General features: G+C 37.3%; 1 protein-coding gene across 4 annotated transcripts; it reads right to left on the bottom strand.

The window, feature by feature from the left end:
* Window positions 1-374: 374 nt before the first annotated feature.
* Window positions 375-20,151, bottom strand: LOC143175041 (uncharacterized). Of its 4 annotated transcripts, none has more exons than XM_076371803.1 (10): window positions 19,980-20,151; window positions 19,830-19,906; window positions 14,203-14,322; window positions 13,940-14,057; window positions 13,206-13,452; window positions 2,689-2,787; window positions 1,323-1,413; window positions 1,066-1,211; window positions 660-792; window positions 375-588 (listed from the first exon to the last, which is right to left on the bottom strand). In XM_076371803.1, exons 1-10 carry the CDS (start codon window positions 20,140-20,142, stop codon window positions 541-543), a joined length of 1,242 nt encoding a protein of 413 aa, XP_076227918.1. In that variant the 5' UTR covers window positions 20,143-20,151; the 3' UTR covers window positions 375-540. The 4 variants fall into 4 exon arrangements, 3 of the variants coding, with proteins under 3 accessions (XP_076227918.1, XP_076227920.1, XP_076227919.1); XR_012999637.1 differs by having other exon boundaries at window positions 574-588; window positions 660-939; XM_076371805.1 differs by lacking the exon at window positions 1,066-1,211.
* Between the last annotated feature and the right edge of the window lie 1,493 nt (window positions 20,152-21,644).

The following is a 21,644-nucleotide window of genomic DNA, read 5'->3' as shown; positions in this document are numbered from 1 at the left end:
ACGCAGCACACAAAGAAGGCAGGCTCTTCCGCACGCAGGACAGTCAGTCGAATTCACTGTGTCGGCTAGGGCGGACACCCTGGCCATTCGTCATTCCACTAGAAGCAATAAACTTTGTCCTTTCAGTAATAATGTTTTTATTCATAACCTTACCCGCAAGCTGTAAGTAAAATTCATATTGCCAAGGGTGCGTAATCTTCACGCTCTTAGGTGAAAGTGTGGCCCAGATTACATGTATTATTAGGTCAATGGGACAATATGTATCCCGTCCAAATTTCATTAAGTGTTCAGGAGTAAACTTATAAGGCCGCCAATGGTTTGAAACGTGTTTTAATAGATAAACAAAATACGTTCTATAAATACACAGACATATTTTTCGCACACACAGAGCAGTACGCGCAGATGTAATTGTTAATGGAGTGCGTCTTCTTCGGAAAGACATTTTGGAGATTGTAGCATTTGAACCATAATACACGATGCATCTGAGTGTTGATCCTGTGTAGTCACTACGACCAAGGCCCATTGCTTCTAAACATTCGACTACACTGAAGAGATGACGGTAAAATACGAGAAGGACGAGCTCATCATCTGAAACAGAAACTTATTATATTTGTGCTCGAGGATTATCCATAAAATAATATGTAGGTATGACGAGTTACCGCTGTGAAACCTTCATAACACGGTGCGAATAAGCCGGCGAGATTGCACTTCACTTCGTTTATGCTTCTCATCATTATAAATAATAAGAGTTTCTGCGATCTCAGCGGTATGCAGTACCAGAACGTATCGTATCTGTTTCATTCAATAGCATTGTTTCACTATCTTTCACATGGTACATGTTCCCGTATTCAAAATCTTTTACAATTTTATATCCAATTAGGAATGAATATTTCAATCGATTGTTGGACCGTTCAACAATTGTGATATTAATACTGTAAACTTCCAAAGGGACCATGAATTCGTATAAATAATTAGTAGCCGTGATATCACGGACGTTCGTCTTTTTTAACTGAAAACTTTTCGCCAGATATAGTAACTGTCCGTTAAATGGAATCATTGACTTACATGTTATGAAAGAAATCTACGCTATAGTTTATCAATCTCTGTCCACTATAATTATTCAAGAGCATAATCATGAAATGCTGCAATAAAAGTAGCACGGAAATGACCACATTTTCTATCTCGTGCTTGTTCTGCAACACCAGGTAGACCTGTCGTGTGCCAAAAAGTGTTGTTATGATTCCTTCGACGGAATGATAAAATGAATTCTTGGTTGTCCATCAACGTAATTATTTCCCCTATGATCTCTCTACGATACTTACACGATACAAATTTACAGCGAACGATACGACAACTGCTAAGATAGCCACTAAATATTGTACCATCATATCTGTCTCGATTTGCCTGTTCATTCTTCGTTCACGAGTTCGATAAATGTCCCATCATGTTGATGATCGTTCGATGCCAAAAAAATAAAACACGTAATTAAAGCGCAATGGAACGTGCAGCTAACAGTGATTGCCTTAACCCTTTGCACTCCTTTGTCTAGTGTGTCTCGATATAAATTTTATTTACGACTAGGAGAGACTCGGATCAAATGTAACCGGGGGTGAAAGTGATATATTGTAAATAATTCAAAATATATTTTAACTATTACCATCAATTTGGAACGTATGATGTAAAATTGTAGTTGAAATACGTGCATTTATAACTTAATAATATAAATACGCCACTAACGGGTAATAATTGATAGTTTTTTTAGTAGTACTCATTTCATCTATTCCTGAAACAACAGGCTATTAGCTAAATATAAAGGAGATGTCGATAGTATTCATTATATAATAGAATGGACGCCATGTCTCAAACTACTGCAAGTATAATAAATAAAAATGAAGACAAAATTTTTTTATTTCCGCATAATAAAGTTTTTCGATTAAGAACTAATGTATATAATGAACAAACAGATTTGTTGATATTCCAAAGTTACTGTTTTCTTAGTGCTTCAATATTTCTCTAAGCGTTACGTTGTTGAGGCGATCCTATCATTAGTGGCCATACATGAAGGTAATCCTACAATCAATTTCGGTTGTAATAAATGCTAATACTGGTATAGATGATGATGAAGATTCGCAAAATATTCTATGCTCTTTCTAAAATTGTGAAATCGAATAATCTGTAATTAAATCAAAATATACCTTTTCAACAAATTTTATTTATGTATTAATGTTTTCTGTGCGTAACCACAATTATTTCATTTGTCCCCATTTACTATTACAATTTGGTTTAATGAATGTAATAATTTGCAAAAAATGGTTGTGTGACTCTCAATCCTATGTGATTATTAATAACTTGGGTATTAATGGTCATTTTACTATTATGTGTCCATTACCATCAGTTGGTATGTAAGATTTTAATATAAAAATTTTTTGTACATATAATAATTTTCGTATAATTGTAATCCAAGGTTTCAGTATTATGTTTGACCCCATTCTCTCGTACAACAATGTCGTGTGACATTCGTAAGTTCGTAATCGTAATTTTCGTTTCTTCAATTTAATTCCCAAAGAAAAATTTGCTACATAAATTTTATATAAGATGTTTAAAATAAATAATTTTAATAACATTTATTAAAAACCATGTAAAAATGTTCAGAATGCCAAAGGTTAACATCTGAATGGGGGTACCAACTCCAAAGCTCTCTCGTGTATTTCCACGGCTGACTGTACGTCTATCTCGATGGGCGTCTCTGACTTTGCAGATCTATTGATTGCGTTTTCCATTCGGTAACTAGTGGAAGAGAAACATATCGAAATCGTTAAAATTACTGATCGCACATTTCATTTTTCATCTCCTAATTTAACCAACATGTTCGGTTAGTACGAGGGTGGGCGGCTTTTTCCTTCACTTTAATAAGAAATGATCGAGAAAGCATGTTTTTATTGAACAGTAGAAAAAGAAACCTTTATTCATTATTTATATCGTTACATATTTAGGTTTCGATATAATCACTATTGCCGCATTTTCGTCAATACCCTATTCTGGACTGATCTCGTTTTCGGAATCACTTCTTTGCAGTGGATATTACCTCTTCGTCAGTGTTTCACATATACGAATACACTGAGCACTAGAACAGTTGTTGAATAACTTGCATTTGCCTGTGAAGTTTTATAAAAGAAATTTTATTCGCGATAGAAACATGAAATAATCATTTAGAAAAGGGATCTCGTCACAGATCTCAGTGACGTTGAAGTATGTTATCAGGGATATCATACTGAACAACTTTTCCTTATACATATTATCGTCACTCGGCCTTACGTTCAGAGATATTGATGTGAGAGGAAGAGAATTTTTTTCGAGTAAAACCAAATTTTGATTACAGACCTTTCTTTTACAACGCACAATATATACGTTCGGACACATTCATTTTACTCGCACTCTTTCTGTAATGATTTAATCTTATGACTATGAATTACGACTATGACTATACTTATGACTATCTCATATTGAATTTACGTTGCAGGGTTCTACAAATTCTAACTTCGAATTTTGTGATCCCCAGAAAGGATATAGTTATAATACTTTTTCTGGTACTTGTATTCACATAGTCCGATTTTCTTCTGACTTTATTCACACAGTCTTCAGGAATCAATTTTTTACATATTACAGAATTATATACTTTCCACATTGGAATCCACTGTACGAATTTCATGCTTCGAAAATTATAAATGTATTGGTTTGATTACTTTCGTGAGTAGCTGTAGCAAAGGACTAAGATTACGGAGCCCCACACCTGTTAACACTTTTAGGTCATAATTGACAACATAATTCTATCTGTTTGAATCCAATGGATTTTCCTGAATTCCACGGAAGCTAAAAGAGTTCAACATTCTGTGAAGAGGAGGGGATTGTACGAAATATCGATTTCTTAGTAACATCTGTCTGTGAGACGAAAGAAAGAGAACCACGCCTGAACTAATCATAGTTTATAGAATACAGTATGTAACATCGAAGCTTAGGAACTGAGGCCGAGTGATTAACATATATAGGAAACAGAATCGTTCAGTATCAGGTCCTCGGTAACATAGGGTAAACTGAGGCGACTTGGATAAAAATAAGAATATTGGCCATATGTGTTACGTTGTTATGGTGAAGAGGATGTTGGCCATCCATATTACTATACACCTTCCCTATACTTAATCCAATTCATCTTCAATTATTATAAAGCGTTGTTTGTCACCAGCGCCCGTTAGAATCGACACGAACGCAACGAATTCACGGCTAGTCGAAAATACGTTGTTCTGAATTTCACATTTATAATGGCAAGCCAAGCTTGGAAATTCAAATGTGTTGATTATTATTAGTCTCTAAGGAATCTAAATTCACTGTTTACTGTACTTTAGATTACTTACACATATATAATAATAAGATATAAATACAAAAGACTGACCATGCATCAAGCTCCGGCATTTATCGTATACCTTGTACAACCCTATAAAGAAGACTTATTAAATAACTAAGAAACCAGTTTTACATTTCACATCACCTGTCAATAAAATGATACTTCTTGGAAAGCAATACCAGGGCTTAAAGATTAGTCCAACGAAGGACACTATTAAAAGAAGAATGAAGACTACTAAGGAAGGATGAATTAATAGCATACATACGGGATCTTGCAAAGAATAATATTGCATTTATTGCAAAGAAAAATGTAACCAATCACTTTCAAAAGTTTGGGTTCACCGCAATCTTTGCGAGGAGTCGTCTCACGAAACCTGTGGCAATAAATTTAGTGTTACATGTTAGAATATTTGTAACAAACATGTCAATGACTGATTTTATAATAATAGTTAAAACTAAGAATGAAAATTACATGTTACAACTTCGTCATCAATACACATTCAGCTTCAATATTAGTAAACAAATTGTTTAAGAACTTAAAAATCTTCCTTTTATAAGCAAAAAACTGAAAAATGAGAAGTATCCGATTTACCTCAAATTTTCTAGAGTGAATTAGAACTGTTCCGCCGTGAAGAAAGCGAGACGTGCGATCCCCGAAAGAGTTGTAACAGTTACACCCGCCCTGGATTTATGACTCTGGCGTTAACGGCCGAGTGTTTGAGGTGGAATGGCGGGGTCTGGCCAGCGGCTTATCATGGTACCCGAATTAGGACGCATACACGCTGTTAAAAAATGTTCCTGTCAGAAACTACGCAATTTACAGGTAGCGGTTAGGTTCTCTCGCCAACATGGGACTTGCAAGTGAACCGAGGCAACGGGACTTTGCGGTGTTAGCAAGTCAATGCGCTCAAAAAAGATTATCGACTTTCTGCACTCACCCTCCAGGTTGGTCCCTTGTGTTCAGTGAGTCAGGACCGACATTCGTTACCTCAAGGGTGCAAGAGTGCCGATGGACACATTCGAAAAAGCGCTTTTGAACAAGTGTAACGTAAACGAAATGTCCACGCGACACGACATCGTGCTCCACGGTCGAACAATTGTTGCCAAAACAACGATACGTACACCACTTATTCCACTGCCGGACTCAAGTGACTAAAATTAATTTGGTGGGCACCCGACCGTCACGAGGAGAAATCGCGTCAACGTACGAGAACGCGTACATTCCTTGACGAAACCATTCAAAAATATTAATCGCAACATTTAAAAAGCTAAAAAATTCTTTTTGCTAATATTGAAACCGAATGTGTATTAACAGAAATTAATAGAAAACATTGTCGTTCTGACTTTTTAACTATTTGTTTTTCGCTTGTAAATCCGATCCGATCCGATTCGCCTCTGTCTCCCTGTTCCAAGCTCATCAAAATCAACGATGAAGCTCCCTTTTATATAATTACTAAATTCGTTCATGATATTGACGTAAACCGATTATAAAGAAGTCTTGAAACAACTACATATGCACATTATCAATAGGACAGCTATCATGGAGTAAAGATATATTATATGTTAGAGGTATTTAGTTTTATACAGATTTTTCTACTATGGTTGAAAATATTAGTATAAAGGTAAACCTTTTTAGCCCACCCTCGTACAAGAGAGGAGAAATTCGTTTACCCTCGCAAATATTTTGTTGGGGTTTAAAGATGACCGAATCCTCATAAGCATTTCAAGTGCCGCGTCTTCTAGAAATGTGCTTCACGTACTCGGATAGTACTAATGTTTTGAATTTTGCTTGTACATACGTTGCTCGCAATATTAAAACTCATTTTCTCATTACTAATTTTGCGTCCTTTTTCATTATCAACACTTTACGCTGGGCAGCACTCAAAGTGCTAAATAGGGCATTTTCGTTTAGAGAGGCAATTTTTTGGAGGATTTTCTATTCAGATTGCTCTAAGAAGTAATAAAGTTTAAGTATGAATTTAATGTTTTGAATTTATAATTTACATTACATTTTTGGAACACGTAACAGTACTTTTATGAAGTAATTTTCTATTTGAACAACAAACGTAAATAACAAGCGTGCCAATATTTTTGTAATTTCGTATAGCCACATGGAAAATGAAAATGTTCCCTTTTGGCCAGTAATGAAATTATGTGAATGTCTATAATAGTTTGTCTTAGTGATTTTGAAGCTTTTCTTGATAAAATTGATTTTCCTTCCTTACTATGTGTAATAACCACATTCACGTATATTAGGACTATTACGCTCCAACCAAATTGTAATGTAGAGCTACTAAAATAAGAAGTAAGTCCGTAGTCAGGTTAAATATATTTATTACGCGGTGTGGCTCTAACGAGGAACGGCGACTAACTGCTTTTCCTCAGTTGCTTTTCTAAAAAGGAAAACTCTTCAGACGAGGGTGTACGTGACCCAGGTCATGGTGGTCCCCTTGGGCATAAATTTGTCAATGGGCCTGGACTATCTCTCAGGCTCCCAAGTATCGACACACAAAAGGGCGAACCGTCTACAGTTCGGCCATTCCTGACAATAGTGACCGTCCTCGGTCACGAGTGCTTACGTTAAAGTGCTAATAAAATCCTAAACATAAGAATGACTTAACAATAATAAACTGTCTCCATGATACATTCTATAATCTATACATAAATAAAATACCGAATACACACTCTATACAATGCATACGTTATACAATATTCCTGAGTCTATTATAGCATTCACACACCAATTACATTAAGTATTAAAACAAACAACGAACAAAGTATAGTATATTACAATGTAAAAATATAGAACAATTATAAAAAATTAAATGAAAAGTGACATTAATGCGCAATGATTAAAAACGTATCCAATTTTTTATTTGATCCAGGCCTACAACCCCAGTAAAGGGTATACGCGTAGGCTGCAATCCTTCTATATCCTTTACTACATATCTATCACGGTTTAAAACATTCTTGATAACGTACGGTCCTTTAAATTTTGGGATTAGTTTTTTATTCATCCCCGGCGTAACATCAGAACCATAACGCAGTCTCCCACCTGGTACTCCTTTGATGCCTCATGTCTTCCATCGTAAGCCTGTTTATTTCCTTCTTGATTTTTTATTATTTTTCCGACGGCTTCCTCATGTATTGAGGGAAAGTCTCTGTCCCCTTCCGAATACGACTCTAAGACCACTCGCAAATCATTGTTTACTGCTCCCATCTGGTTGGTCCCAAATAATAGTCGGGAAAAGAACCTTCTCCCGTTGGCCTGCAGATTGTATTATTTAGCGCGCATTCCGCTGACCCTGAAACGCGGTCCCATTTACCGGGTGTTTCAATTTGTGAAATTTATCCTATCAACTTTTCAGACTCCCAAGCACAATCCTTTTCGCCACTTGATGCTATTTCGAAACTCTCTCCCATATACTAATGCGAGTTGATGGTGACAAAACAAAGTCTCTGCCGAGAAGAGCAAAACATGTGATGGCGCTATCTGGTATTATTAAAAATTTAATGGCTGACTTTAAGTTGCCAATTGCAACTTTGGTCGTAAGAACCCCTACGATATCTAAAGGTGAACGGTTGATCCCATAATGGTTACACGATTCCGGTGGATCAGATCGGAAGGTAGAAGGTAACAGACCCTGTTGAATCAAACTAACGGGCGAACCGGAATCGATCATTGCCGTGATGGCAGAATTAAAAGTACTACCGCTATTGTCTTTAGTTTCGAACGTTACCGGCACCATGAACGGAATCTGGAGAGAGCTTGGTTGAAGAAGATTCACGGAGGTTCCTGGTGCCGTCGACGATGACGTCGCCGTCGGTGTCCATGATGACCTTTTCACCTCGCCGGTTGCATTTTGCCGACAGTTTCTAACGTGATGCGATGCACCACATTTAAAACAGCTTCCTCGCTCTCTTATGGCAATCCTTCTTCCAGTGTCCCATTTCGTTACAGTTGTAACAGCGATTCTCTTTCGGCTGTTGCGCGTCCCTTTGTTGGATGCCAGCCTGCTGTGACACATAGTTATACAAACATGTTTGCTTCTGTGACAGTCATCCTCGCAATAGTTATCCTTTCCCTAAATATTTCCTATTTTTCCTCTGTTTCTATCTTATCTTCAGCCGCCTAAAACTCTCACCTCCTACTGACTCATCCATGTACCTTGATCCTCGAGTCATCCGTACCCCTTGAACTCCGAATCATTGTCGCCCTATCTCATCCCCACTACTCCTATTTTTTCTTTTAAAAAGGACTAAATCGACCCTGCGAGCAGACTTGGTTCAGCACTGTCAAACCGTAACCATCAAAATTAGATCTTAGTCGTATACACAGTGTAAAAGGCGACCTCACCACACGTCGAAAACCTTTATAATAAAACCTCCCTTGAAAATAACTAAGTGTTGCATTCATCTCCACGACTGGGAATACAACACCTTGTCGTCTTCGCAGGAACCGATTTTCTTGAAATTTTGTCCTCCCGAACACTCTTTGCGTCATCTCGCAACGTAAGCTTTCTAAAGGTTTCTAAGAGATCTTCGGCTGTCTTGAGACGCTGCATTCGCGCTTGATCTCGAAGGCGCGCGTCGGGTACTCTGTCGATCACTAAATCAATTAGTTCTTCCGCGTCGATCAAAATTCGATTGGCCAGTCTCTTTGCCAATTCCGTCTCTCGAATTCTCTTCTTGCAGCCAATTTATCTATCCGGTGATATAGCGTGATCACGGTTGCTGTTTCGCCGTCATCCATTTGGTAAATGGTCCTTAGCCGTTGTACCTGCTGCCTTCAAATCTCAACATTTTCGGAACCCGAAAATTCGCTAAGAATGTCTGAAATTGTTCTAAGACTGGTTGTAGACCGGAGACTAGCACTGGTCGACTCTACGTTCCGTGGAGTCAGTGTCATATCCCTTTCTCGCCTAGTCAATTCTAATTCTCGCTGTAATAAATCTCGCTCGCGACGAAGGAGTTCCATCTCGCGTTCTGTATCGAGAACACTACTTCTGGCAGGTGTAAATAATTCGCTCACCGGTCGCTCAACTTTTAGAGGAATTGAGGCTCGGGCGTTTTCGTACTGCTCCATGTTCGAATGCCTCTAAAGAGCATTTTCAATATCCGGTTCAGCAGCGAACAACCGGGCGATCAATTTGTTTTTGTTGCTTAACACAGGCAGATTCCTAATTTTTAATTGCTCCTTCAATTCTGCCATGGTGAAGTCATTCATGTTCTTCTTTCCTGACATTGTATCACGGTTCAAACTAAATTATATGACCACGTATTAAAAGTTCACTAATCTTTGAAAATAAAAAAAATCAGTCTAAATTCTTCGTTCCACTAACCACGACGCAGTACAACTAAAAATTCAAAAGCTCTAAAACGTACAACATTCACAGTGTTAACCGGCCTAAAGTAGTTGATCGCGTTTTCTTTATCACGCACCAACCTAAAACTGCACAGATCCCACTTCTGAAAACTGTAGGGCTACTAAAATAAGAAGTAAGTCCGTAATCAGGTTAAATATATTTATCACCCGATGTGGCTCTAACGAGGAACGGCGACTAACTGCTTTTCCTCAGTTGCTTTTCTAAAAAGGAAAACTCTTCAGACGAGAGCGCACGTGACCCAGGTCATGGTGGTCCCCTTGGTCATAAATTAGTCAATGGGCCTGGACTATCTCTCAGGCCCTCAAGTATCGACACGCAAAAGGGCGAACCGTCTACAGTAAGTTTGTTATTATTATTTTATTGGTCAAAAAAGGATTCCACATTGCTCATAGCATTTTGAGAATTCCGCAAGTGGACGCAGTATGGTCTGTTATGGTTTTAAAATAGCTTTAACTTTGTCGACACGGATTAATTGTCATTACCTATAAGGCATTCCTCCCTTGTAAACAACAGGGTCCTACACTTATAGCGTTTCACTGTGTGATCTGACGGTAGGATAATTCCGGGTGAGATGTGTCGACTTCGTTTAAATTATCAAATATGTGTATGTTTTTACTGGTTTTCAGTGGTATACTGATTCTTGCGCGGGGAGTTTATTTAATTATTTTTCTTATACATGTAGGGACCGGAAATGCGCTGCGGCGCAACCGACGATCATTGACCATTGTTACGGCATTTTTATCGCGAATTACTTTTATTACCGAACATGTATTACCGTACATTCATATAGTCTTTTATAAATGGTGGTAGCGGTGGTGACTCAAGGCTGAAGCTCACTCGAAGGAAACGGCAAGCTGGCCCTGGAGTGACGTGGAGAGCTGGCCCGAAGTCCATCGAGGGCGATATGACGTTCTGAGTCAAGATCCGAATATTATCGGGGATGACGAGTTGCTATTGATAGTGCAGCTGTGCCACACTATGTGTGAGTTAGGAGCGCGTAACACTATGGTAGTCGATCCGGCGGGTTTGTCGATCGGTCGCGATGAAGTACATTGTAAGGTTTTGTTTCTTAAGTTATGAATGAACGACTGTTTGGACGCATGGTTGGTGTCGTCTTGTGCCGTGGTGGCGTCGGTATGTCCAGGGTAAGTATGACTGCAGACAGGATGAGCTCGAGTTGTTGAAGAGGTGCGAAAGAAGAATATTTGGAACCGAGCGACTGGACTGTGAAAATGACGTGATTAGCAAAACATGTACGTCCTTTTTTTATTTTCCTAGCTACTTGGTGGCTTAAATTAGTTATTGGTGCGTGCCAAAGTCCGACCGTCGTAAGTTGAAGAGTCCCCTTGTCCCTGTGCACTTTTACAACTTCCATCGATGAAGCTAACCGGAGAGGCGTATGGTAATTATAGGTAGAAGGAACAGGGCGCAAGTGAGCAGGAATGGTCATATAAGAAGGTAAGAGCGAATGGGGATGAAGAATAAGAGCGCGTGAAAGTTCAGCCAGAGGTTAGTCTAAGACAATCCAAGGTAGTCGACGAAAGTCAAATGCGAATGAGTTTTAAGAGTGAATCCTCAGCGAGCGTCAACGAATGCACACACGTTCTCATCTTTATCTCGTTAATAAGCTTTTTGTTAGACGTTAAAGTACCGCTACATTGTCCCAATTGTACATATGTATTTACCGTAGGGTGCTCAGAAGAGCACGTTTTCGTGTTACGAAAACAAGAAGGGCTCAGTTCTTCCTAATCCACACCATGAAACTGTGGCAGTATCTTTTGACTTCATCACCTTATTACTTCCTTGTTTAATTGCAATTTATAAACGATCGTAAATTGGTCTCTCCAAACAAGAATACCCCTTTAGACCTTTTCACTAGTTTTATCATGTAGGGTAAACGAATTCTTGCTATATTCTCTCACTCAGTTGCACAAAGTGCAATCTGAGTAGATATGAATAGATACTCATTTAATTTCAATTCTACATTAATGATAATTGAAGCCGATAAAAGATAATTTAAGATCAAATCAACTATTTTATTTGAATCTCCTTGCGTAATTTGTCATTAAATTACAATTTCGTACAACTCTATTGTTCCAATTTCAATTTGAACGATGTTTGTTTAAAAGCACCGCTTTATTTTAGTTTCTGAGATACACGGAAAAATACTTTTTCAGGACTTCCATTATATTTTGGTACCGTTTATTGTGAAAAAATATAATATTATGGTCTATTCAAAATTATTATCAACAGAGATTACAGGAATGTTTATCATTGAATTAAACGATACGACTGCTCTTGTATTAAAATTTTTCTTAACCCGGAAATAAAAATTTAACCACACTGTCACTCAAGTCATGATAAAACGGAGTTTTTCAAACCCAAGCTAATACAAATTCTTAGTACAAGAAGATATGGATAAGAGTCGGGAAAAGTTTATTAAAGTGTATAATGTCGAGTATATAGTTACACTACTAAAGATCTTTTAAACTAGTAAATTTCTTCCGTTAAAAACCATAAAGCACATTATCATTAATATCTCAAAACCCAAAAATAAACGGTGATTCCATATATTTACAAAATAAAGTTGACTAGAATGATTAGCATAACAGGCATATTGCAATGTAATTGAAAGCGATAAGCAATCCCTAATATAAGTAATTACTCAGTGGTGAAATAGTTCCGAAGAGGAACGAAGAAAACCTACTGTCATTAATCAGATATACGAGATACGTAGGTATTTGGATATCTCACAAAGTAACTTAGCATCCGAGTAGCCAGGTACTTCGTCAGATAAGGAAATTCCCGGTGAAATGGCCCGATCACGTTTAAGTTGTTGAATATTTGTCTGTTCAGTTGTTTTTAGTGGCACAGTATTGCTCGATTAAATTTCAAAATTTCCGGGACCTATCATTAAAATTCTAGCGAGCGGGGTAGCGGTCTTCTTACTGTGATCGGGAACGGATTGACGAAGTCGGGGATGAAATAGTGGTGTAGATTATGGTGTAGATAGACTGGGGATAGCTCGTTAAACGTTAACCGAATAAATTCTTTTAAAATTTAACCGTGCACCCCTGTCTACTGAATCTTACGTAAAAACCAATTTAAATATTCTTCGTATTTGTAATTTACTTTTACCAATATGTTATGTTTTGTTGACTATCAATGATATTTATGATATAATAGTTTTTTCAGAAAAGACGGGCCATCTCTCCCCGACTTACCCTAGAGCTATTTATTTCAATGCAGGTGACGCTAATATGAGAAGATGTACATCATTTAGTATTTTGGTATAATAACAATGACATTCAACCTAAAATGGTTGATTCGTTGCTGTATAATTTGTTGTTTATATTTGTAACATTTATTACTTCTCTGTGGGTAACTAACAAATATTGCAAATAACTTTTTTGAAAGTACCTGGCGATCTGGAACAATGCGCTCATGTAACAACCGAAAACTGCAGGTATCGCTTCAGTGCACGATATCGATAACATGCCGACTGAGGTTACCAGTACGAGGATACAACAAACAAAATCTACATTTGTACCTCTCTGGTTGAAAAAGAATCCAAACAGTCTTAGATAACGTATCTGAAGTTTAGACTGCAATAGTGTAGGGACGACTAGTACCACAAAGGCGAAGATTATTACCATAGACGATAAGGCTGCAATCGTGATGTATATCATTTTAGAGTATTTGTTACAAAAATCGTCTTCGTTGATCGATTTCTATGCAAGTATCTGTGTAAAATGATGGTGTCTGCTAATAAGTCCCAACGAAATTGTCAAATTAAAAACAAATTCGATCGTCACGTATCATTTGGATCTACTGACAATCTCGTAGCTTGGCCGACAAATTTGTCTCCTGTATTTTGCAGTATTGCGTTGCATACACAAATACCGGTATGTTTAATAAATAAACACATTTATAGATATTTGGAAGTCGAATCAAATGGTCGATATAAACTCTAATAAATAATTTAATCGAATTTGTTGAAATTTGTATTTATTCGCTCATGCTTAAATTGATTAAAGGTATGAAAATGTTTAATCGTTGCTTCGTGAAGAATTTCGATGGATTTGTAGAAGCGGCGTTTGGATAATCGTTTATTTTTAGTGGAATAAAGAGCTGTCCATCAAATATTTCATTACCTATTAGTATCAGGAGCACGCGTCTCGATTGTTCTATTTCTTTCATTAACAAATGCGCTTCGATTGGATCTTTCAGACGCATGCAATCGTTTTGTATCTTTTCGAACCCAACTTTTAACTGAAGTCACATGAAAATAAAACAGCACAATTACAAGCACTGTACTTAACAGATATAATAATTCACCCGAGCAATTATTTCAACAGACATCACACTATGAAACATTATGAAGTGTAAATCGGTATTCACATGTTTTCCAACTTACTACTGGAAAGTTGGTGATGTAACCAACGTATCGCAAGAAAAACAATAATGTTGGTAACAAGAACGACAACAGCACAAGTACGTTCTCCACCGTGGTTTCTACCATTCTTATCGTCCACGCCTGAAAAGTGCATTGTCTTTAGAACCTGCAAAACCGCGAGGTAATTATACGTCGCGATTACTCTGCTTCGTAAACGTGGAACTTCTTTCACGGGAGAGTAAGAATTTGGAAAAAATCTGTTTACCAAACTCCCCTAATCTTTAAGGGGGGATGCTCGTGTAATGGAAGCAACGTTACATACTTGTTCAAAATTTTTTTACTTATTAATTTTCGAGAATTATTATTATGCAAGTGCGAGAATACGTAAATTTATTGTTGCGTCTAGAAGATTCGCAAAATTAATATCGAAATTAGTGTTACGCGCCGAACGAAAACAGTGCCTACCCCAACACCGGCTACGCAGGAACGAAAAATTCCAACGTCTTGGGATGGGTCGCGTGGACCGAACCAGGCAGCCAATCGGTATGTGTGTCCAGTAAATCACACTGTTTGGTCGTTCGGTCGCAGTTCAGTTTCCGCATAAATACACCGCATTTTTCTGGTTTTGGTCAGTCAACAACATTAACTCGCACCAACACAACTCAACCCAGTATCAGCGTTTAACAAACGTAGAAACAGTCAACTAAGATCATCTTTTGTTTTAAATATTCAAATTATACGTAATTTTCGTAAAAAGAACTTTCTCGTTCAGCGACCAGCTCGGTATTGCCGAGAATACCTACGCCATTTTTTGTACAACGAGTTATTCTCCAAAGTGAGTCTTACAAACACTCTTCGTAATCCCATTCAAATCCAAGTCACCTAATTCAAGGTGCCCGATTCGACACCACATTTATAAATGAAAACAATTTTTCTATATTGCGTTTCCTTTTTATGTCTTAAGCCGATCAATTATCGTTATCTTTTTCAAGGTTTTACTCATTGTTTCCGGCAGTATTGCTTTTGTTACACACAGAAGAATCTTAGATTTGAAGAAAATATTTTGTGAATCAAGAACGCTATAGCGGTTAGGCACAACTCCGACACAGGGGATTTGCTAAAAGTAATTTTGTGGTTAGTTTTACAAGTAAATTTGTTCGAAATAATGCAAAATACAGTATTTATGCTTTATACCACGTGTCCCACTTATTTGGAAACGCTGTTTAGAAAAGAAAACTGATTTCTCGATTTTTCTAGTGAGTTTCTTCGGCAATTATTTAGATTAGCGAGTTTCTGACCGATTTCGGTGATTTTTGGATATGTTGACGAGTACACGATTTAAGTAACTTTTTCAAATAATGTACGTTTATGACCGCACTCGGTCACAGCTTCTGAGGTGATTGTGAAACTTGTTGGTACTGAGGAATTAAATGATGTATACATGTATGTCTATCGTAGCGTGTGCGTTTGCATCGGGCAGCTACTTATTTTTATATAATTACGTTTATAAATATGTGGGTACCGCAGGTATACTCGGACCGTTACGACCAGATCGCTTGGACCCAGATGGTTCGTTGGCGGTCAATATAGATAAACAAGCTTCTGACAAAAGTTGTAAAGTATTGAGTTAAACATATGGTGGTTATATTTCTTTCACATTGTACACATATTATAATGTTTTTTTGAATGACAATGGATATTTTACGTTTCGATTCCAACGTTATGTAAATAGAGAAATGGAATTAATTTGCACAAAATTTTTATTTTTCAAATGAAAATCATTATGTATAGCAGAGAGTACTTAACAACACATTGGTAATCTTCAATTTTCGTTATACGAGTAATCGAATTTTGAGGTTTTGTCCACAGGCAGTCATACTGTGCGGTGCCATCCAGTTGCAAGACAACACCGATTGCACGCAAAAACAATCAACCGTTGATATTCCGCAGATTAGGAAGTTCTATTCGCCACTTATGTTGTACAACGCATTTTTTGAACGTTCTGTTGAGGCGGGAGCAAAGGGTTTATTTAAAAATGTGAAAGAAACTTTATTTGCATGCCCCACTCCACACGCTGAATTAACGGCCAGTGGATATTGAGATGTTTAAGGTGGATGCTTTAAGAATTGCTACTTTATAACAAATACTTTAATTTATTATAAAAATATGAACAGGATGTTTCGCGTGTGATGTGCGTGTAAGGACCGACGTCCCTTTGAATATGATTTGACTGTCTCACTGAATCGTGAGAAGTGACTTTACTGCCCCACTGTATAGTGAGAAGTGTCTGTCTTTGCGTCACCGACGTCGAAACCTCGTTTTGGATTCAGTATGAGTTGTCTTTTTGCTTTTACACCAATCGACACATGTTTGCTATATTTTGTGTATGTATGGAGGAGGTTTTTCGAAGGTTCGCTAGTTTGCGGATATCTTCTGCAGGTTGATAGCTGTCTGTAAGGTCCGGTGTACACATAGTTGCCGAACCTTTGGAAATCCCGAGTTTATGACCTGGTCGGTTATTAAGACGAAAGAGACAAAATTCTATGCCTATTGTATGCATCTAAATTGACTAACAATAAATGTTTGCTATCGCGACGGTAAACATGTCGATTATAGTAACTAAAACTCAAAAGTATTGTAGTATCTAGAATATTTATTGTAGGATGAATGGTTTGTTGTGCGTGCGTAAGGGCGACCAGGTCGTATTGCGACGGACCGGCGCCGGGATGTTTGGAAAATAGTGTGACTGCGTTTAGACAATCTCGAGTGGCTGAAAGAATGCGAGGAAGAGTGTCTGGAACTGAGCGACTGAACGGTGAGAAAAGCGTGTACGTGGCTGCGTGAATTTTGACTATGGACGAAAGACTCGAGTGAGAAGGGTGCAAGGGTGAGAAAGACAGAGCGAATGGGGGTGTGTGTTAAAAGCGAGTGGAAATGCGTGCATGGGGACATTTTGGTGAGCGACAGCGGAGAAGAACATTTTTGGTGCGTGATAGAGAGTCGTGTGTTGTATTTTTACGTGTTGTCCATATTGTTTCTTTATCTTATTAAATATATTGTTGTTTTCCTAATTCTCTTTTTACTGAAGATCCACATTTTCAATATCTAATAGTAATCTACTATAGTATTAAAAAAGAATGAACACTAAACTTAACTGTCTCTCCCGTCCGTGTCATAAACGAAACTTCGAGAATCTTTTATTATTGTCTTCCGTATCGGACGGAACATATTTTGCAGCATATCCAAAAATCATCGAAATCGCAGAAGAGACTGGCAGAAGTATCTAAAAATTAAAAATGTTTCTTGAAGTTATATAGATATTTTTTGCTGGTATCTAACATATTTTGGATGATACCTTAGTAGAACCCCGTAGCAAAATTTGTCACGATTATCGGGGAAACTAAATATCAGCGACATTTTTTCGAAGGTAAAAGTTATTCAAAATGTGCAATTCTTGAAATATTTGAGTTATATTAAAGTCTGTTACTGCACCGATCTGCTAAGGTATCAACCTCGAGGTATAATTCGAGGTACAATTCAAATAGCCGAATTACTGAGTTCGAAAATATCTAAGACTCTGAGCAATCTACGTAGCGAGAAATAATAGTTGGATTAACCCCTTGCCATATGTTAGGTACTCGTGACTACTGTAATGGTGATCGAGCTTTGTAGGCGTTTGTACGTGGTGTGCCGACTTATAAAACTTATACGTCTCGAAGGACCACCCGAATGATAGGGAACAAAACTTAGAAAATGAGTAGGAGCTAAAGTTGACATGGTTCTTGTGGTCACTTGTTATGTTGTAATGTTGTACTATATGGTTGATTGAAATTCCTACTTCCTACTTCTTACTCTGTACTTCGTACTTCTTACTGACTGAACCTCCTGGAATCGTCTTCGACGATACCTCGGCAGAGTCGTCTTCGCGGGGGAGAAGACGTTCTGGTTGGCTTTTTAACATGTAGAGGGTTGTGGAAGGGAGAAACAGTGCCCTCCCTTCTTGGTTCTTCCTAATTGCTAATGTTAGTAACTAATTCGTCCCGTTTGCAATCCTCGACCGTGGCAGGTAAAAAGCAAGAAATGCTTTGGCCTTAATAACACATGCTAAAACAGACGGACTAGAGAGTTAAAAATGCTGTTGACTGGACGCCAGATGTGAACAATAGACAAGGAAAATCTGCAGTAAAAATCGCGGGCCTTATAGGTTCAAGGATTTATGGCTGCCACGGTCCCTTCTCGTAATACCGTAAGGACGGTTGCAAGTCGCGACGGGACGAAGGCTCTTATTGTTAAGAAAATGTACCGAATGTACAAATAAGTCTTAAAGAAAGATAAAAAGTGTATACAAATCTAAAACTACGGTGATTTAAAGGCTTGGATGAAACGAGAAGGCTATAAGTGGCCTTAACACCATACAAGATCGTACCAGACTCTTAATGAAGATCTCAAATTGAAATTAACAAAAGTAATTGAATCTCGATTCCCTTCGATGCAAATGGAATATTATGTTTCTCTGATCAATTGATACACTTCAAAGTAATCGTAGATACAGATGACTGCGGATTTCTCCTTTGTTTCTAGTAAATAATTAATGTGAAAATAATTGTCGTGGGTGCAATTATAAAAGAAATCATAGGTTAAGGGGTTCATCGAGGTTTTATTGCACTTACGGCTTGAATATTTTGTTAGATTTTGGCATAAATCGAGTCATGATGTGTATTTTGAATCGTAGTCTTGATGTACGTTCGACGAAAGCGTCATAAGAAAGGGTCATAAAACACGGTCAGTCTTGCGACCCGAGTCACTGCCGTTCTTTACCGTTAGTTTGCTGCGTTTTTTTCCCAAAACGGTCAAGAACATATGTTTACCCTTCCGTACAGGGCGTATTGTAATCACGCTCTGTGTGTTTAGTTCTGAACGAGCCTTCCAAGCGACCGGTTACTAAATTTACACGAATACATATACTCTGTTTTCTATTTTTAATTAATAAATAATTTCTTTTGGAAGCCAGCCCTGCTAATCATTCAACACATTTATTTTCCGCAACTAAACTTGATTTAAGTTTATTCAAGTTTTATTTTCTTTCCAATATTTCTAAGGCATCCATTTTTTAACGTCTGTACCACAGTCATTTTTCTTAGTTTTGCCACTTTCATGGTATTAGTAACACATTGCGTACCGACTAATTTTCAGAAAACTCAATTGTGCGGATGGTAATTTTCAATGAGATCAACTTATATGACTATATATACAAAAATTCAGACATCATATTGTTATGTAATATATTTTAAGTAGGTAATCAATTCGAATCAAATTGAATATTTTTTAAATGCTCTGGTAAGTAGCAATAATAAGTGTCCTTATAAAAAAACGAGATTTATTGTTACCAGTACGCAATGAGTTAATATAGCTGGTCTCTAACGCGTAATCTTGAAAGATACGCTAACTGCGTTATTTTCTCGAATACGATTGAAATGTTTTGGAATTGTTACACGAGAATCCCTTCCTTATCAACGCAATACGGTTTTTTATCATTAGTGATTAGTAGAAGAGATTTGGTTTGTTATGTTACTCTTCCAAAAGTTCTTAAGTTAAAAGAAACTTCTTTTATAAATCTCTGGCAAGGGGATTTGTTAGATGAAACATACCTTGAAATTAGACAATTCGATTTTGAAATAAAATAAATTCTTTGATTCCGTACGTAGATCAGTTTCAGAATGAATCTCTGGAATACTATTGGGTTACTAAGCGTCAATTTATGGGTTTGCAGAAATTATTAGTTACATGCCATTACGTACGCTTCTCCCTGATCCTCATTACCTGGATCACCATACAGGTCAGCGTGAGTATACAGAAAACAGCTCTCCGTATCTTCGTGACAATGGAATTATCGTAGGGCCATAGTCCGGTGATGTACATCACAGAACAATAGGATCTGTAGTTCTTCCGGAACACGTCCATCTCGCCCAATGTCGGAAAACGTCTGCGCGGTAAATCTGTGGCATCGTTCAACTACAGTTCGTCATCATATTTTATTCATACTGTTCACTTCCTGTCGGGAAGAAACTAATTTATCCTATTCCGTTCGAATAGATGTCTACTGTTCGGAAGCGATCGATATAATGAGCATGTTGCAAGAAATTTTTGAAAGCTAGAGAAAGACTTATGAAACATTCAATTCCGGTGACACCAGGAAACTAAGGGATTCTTAACGTTTTATTTTTCTCTCTGCTATTTCGTTGCGCAAAGAAAATGCGCAGAATTTAGTTGAGTATTGCATGTGTCAGAGTGGAAACAGACGTGGTGTTAGTCGCGACTTCCCATTATTGTTTTTCTCTTTATTGTGTAACTATTCAGCACAGTGCATAGTGCATAGTCGAACTTTTCTGTTTTTCTTTATTTGTCTGTTTAATTATATTTTTAAGTTACAGCTGAAGAATATTAATTGAATTTCCATTGCAAGGTAAAGGAAAGGTATATACAGTTAGATGTGCGCGCGAGTACTGTTGGAATCGCCTTGCGACTCCATTAGGATAATTCCAAGTGAGATGGCCTGATTGCGTTTACATTGTTAAATATTTATATTTTCGAATGTATTTAGTGTTATATTGAATCTTGCATAAAGGCCTATTTAACTAAATATTTTATATGTATCTACTTTCATAAATGTATTTTTCTGTTTTTAGGTATTAATAATATTTCCGATGTAACAGTTCTTTAAAAGAAATAGGCCATCTCTTCCCAACTTACCCTAAATAAATTGATTTAGTCAAATATACATGGATCGAGATAACAATAAGTACGTTCTTACGGCGTGGGCAGTTTAACAAAAATTTTAATAGTTATAAGTCATACAATTTGTGTTGGTCGGGCGATTTGTTTTCCCGGTTGCTTCGGGGACGGTACCGTTTAGATTTGTTCTTTGTGGGAGGAGCGACTTGGATTGGTTGTTCCCTTCGACGCCTTGCACCACTAAAAGAATTTTGGGCTAAACGTTAGACTTTTTTTAAAGTTAAGAAATCCATAATACAGAAAATGTGGCTTAAAATCATATCATTGATTGTATATTTTAAATATCAAACGAAAGGAGATGTTTGGAAAGTGTTTATGTTCCGTTGAACAATGCAGTATGTTATTGCTATGATTATTTACATACCTTACTGTTCATGATGTAAAATAAAGAATTAAGCACAAATTTTAGTTATTGAACCAGGTATGCTCCACACTGTAAGTACTATGTACAGTTGACTTGCTTCTGTTTGCCAGTTTTGTGATTTCCTTGTAAGATGTTCCTTTTTTTAGAAAATTTTATCACCAACTCATGCTCTTAGTGACTAGTTTTAGTCGGTCCGGCCGCTATATTTCAGTAATGCAAAAAGTTACTGTTCACTGTGAAACATTTGTGTTTCAAACTGTGCCCGAACGCGGACTACAATCGTATAATTATTCTCCTACTTGTATTT

Source organism: Nomia melanderi, chromosome 11 (genome assembly GCF_051020985.1).
Source record: "Nomia melanderi isolate GNS246 chromosome 11, iyNomMela1, whole genome shotgun sequence".
Lineage (NCBI taxonomy): Eukaryota > Metazoa > Arthropoda > Insecta > Hymenoptera > Halictidae > Nomia > Nomia melanderi.
This window is presented reverse-complemented; position numbering and strand designations above follow the sequence as displayed.

Bases quoted from the DNA above. Each gene is read 5' to 3' on its own strand.
- LOC143175041 (XM_076371803.1), bottom strand. From the start codon at position 20,142: ATGGACGTGTTCCGGAAGAACTACAGATCCTATTGTTCTGTGATGTAC. The intron at 793-1,065 runs GTAAGTCAATGA...TGAATGAAACAG, and splicing joins GTAGATTTCTTTCATAACAT to ATACGATACGTTCTGGTACT. The intron at 589-659 runs GTAACTCGTCAT...TTTCTGTTTCAG, and splicing joins GTTATGAAGGTTTCACAGCG to ATGATGAGCTCGTCCTTCTC.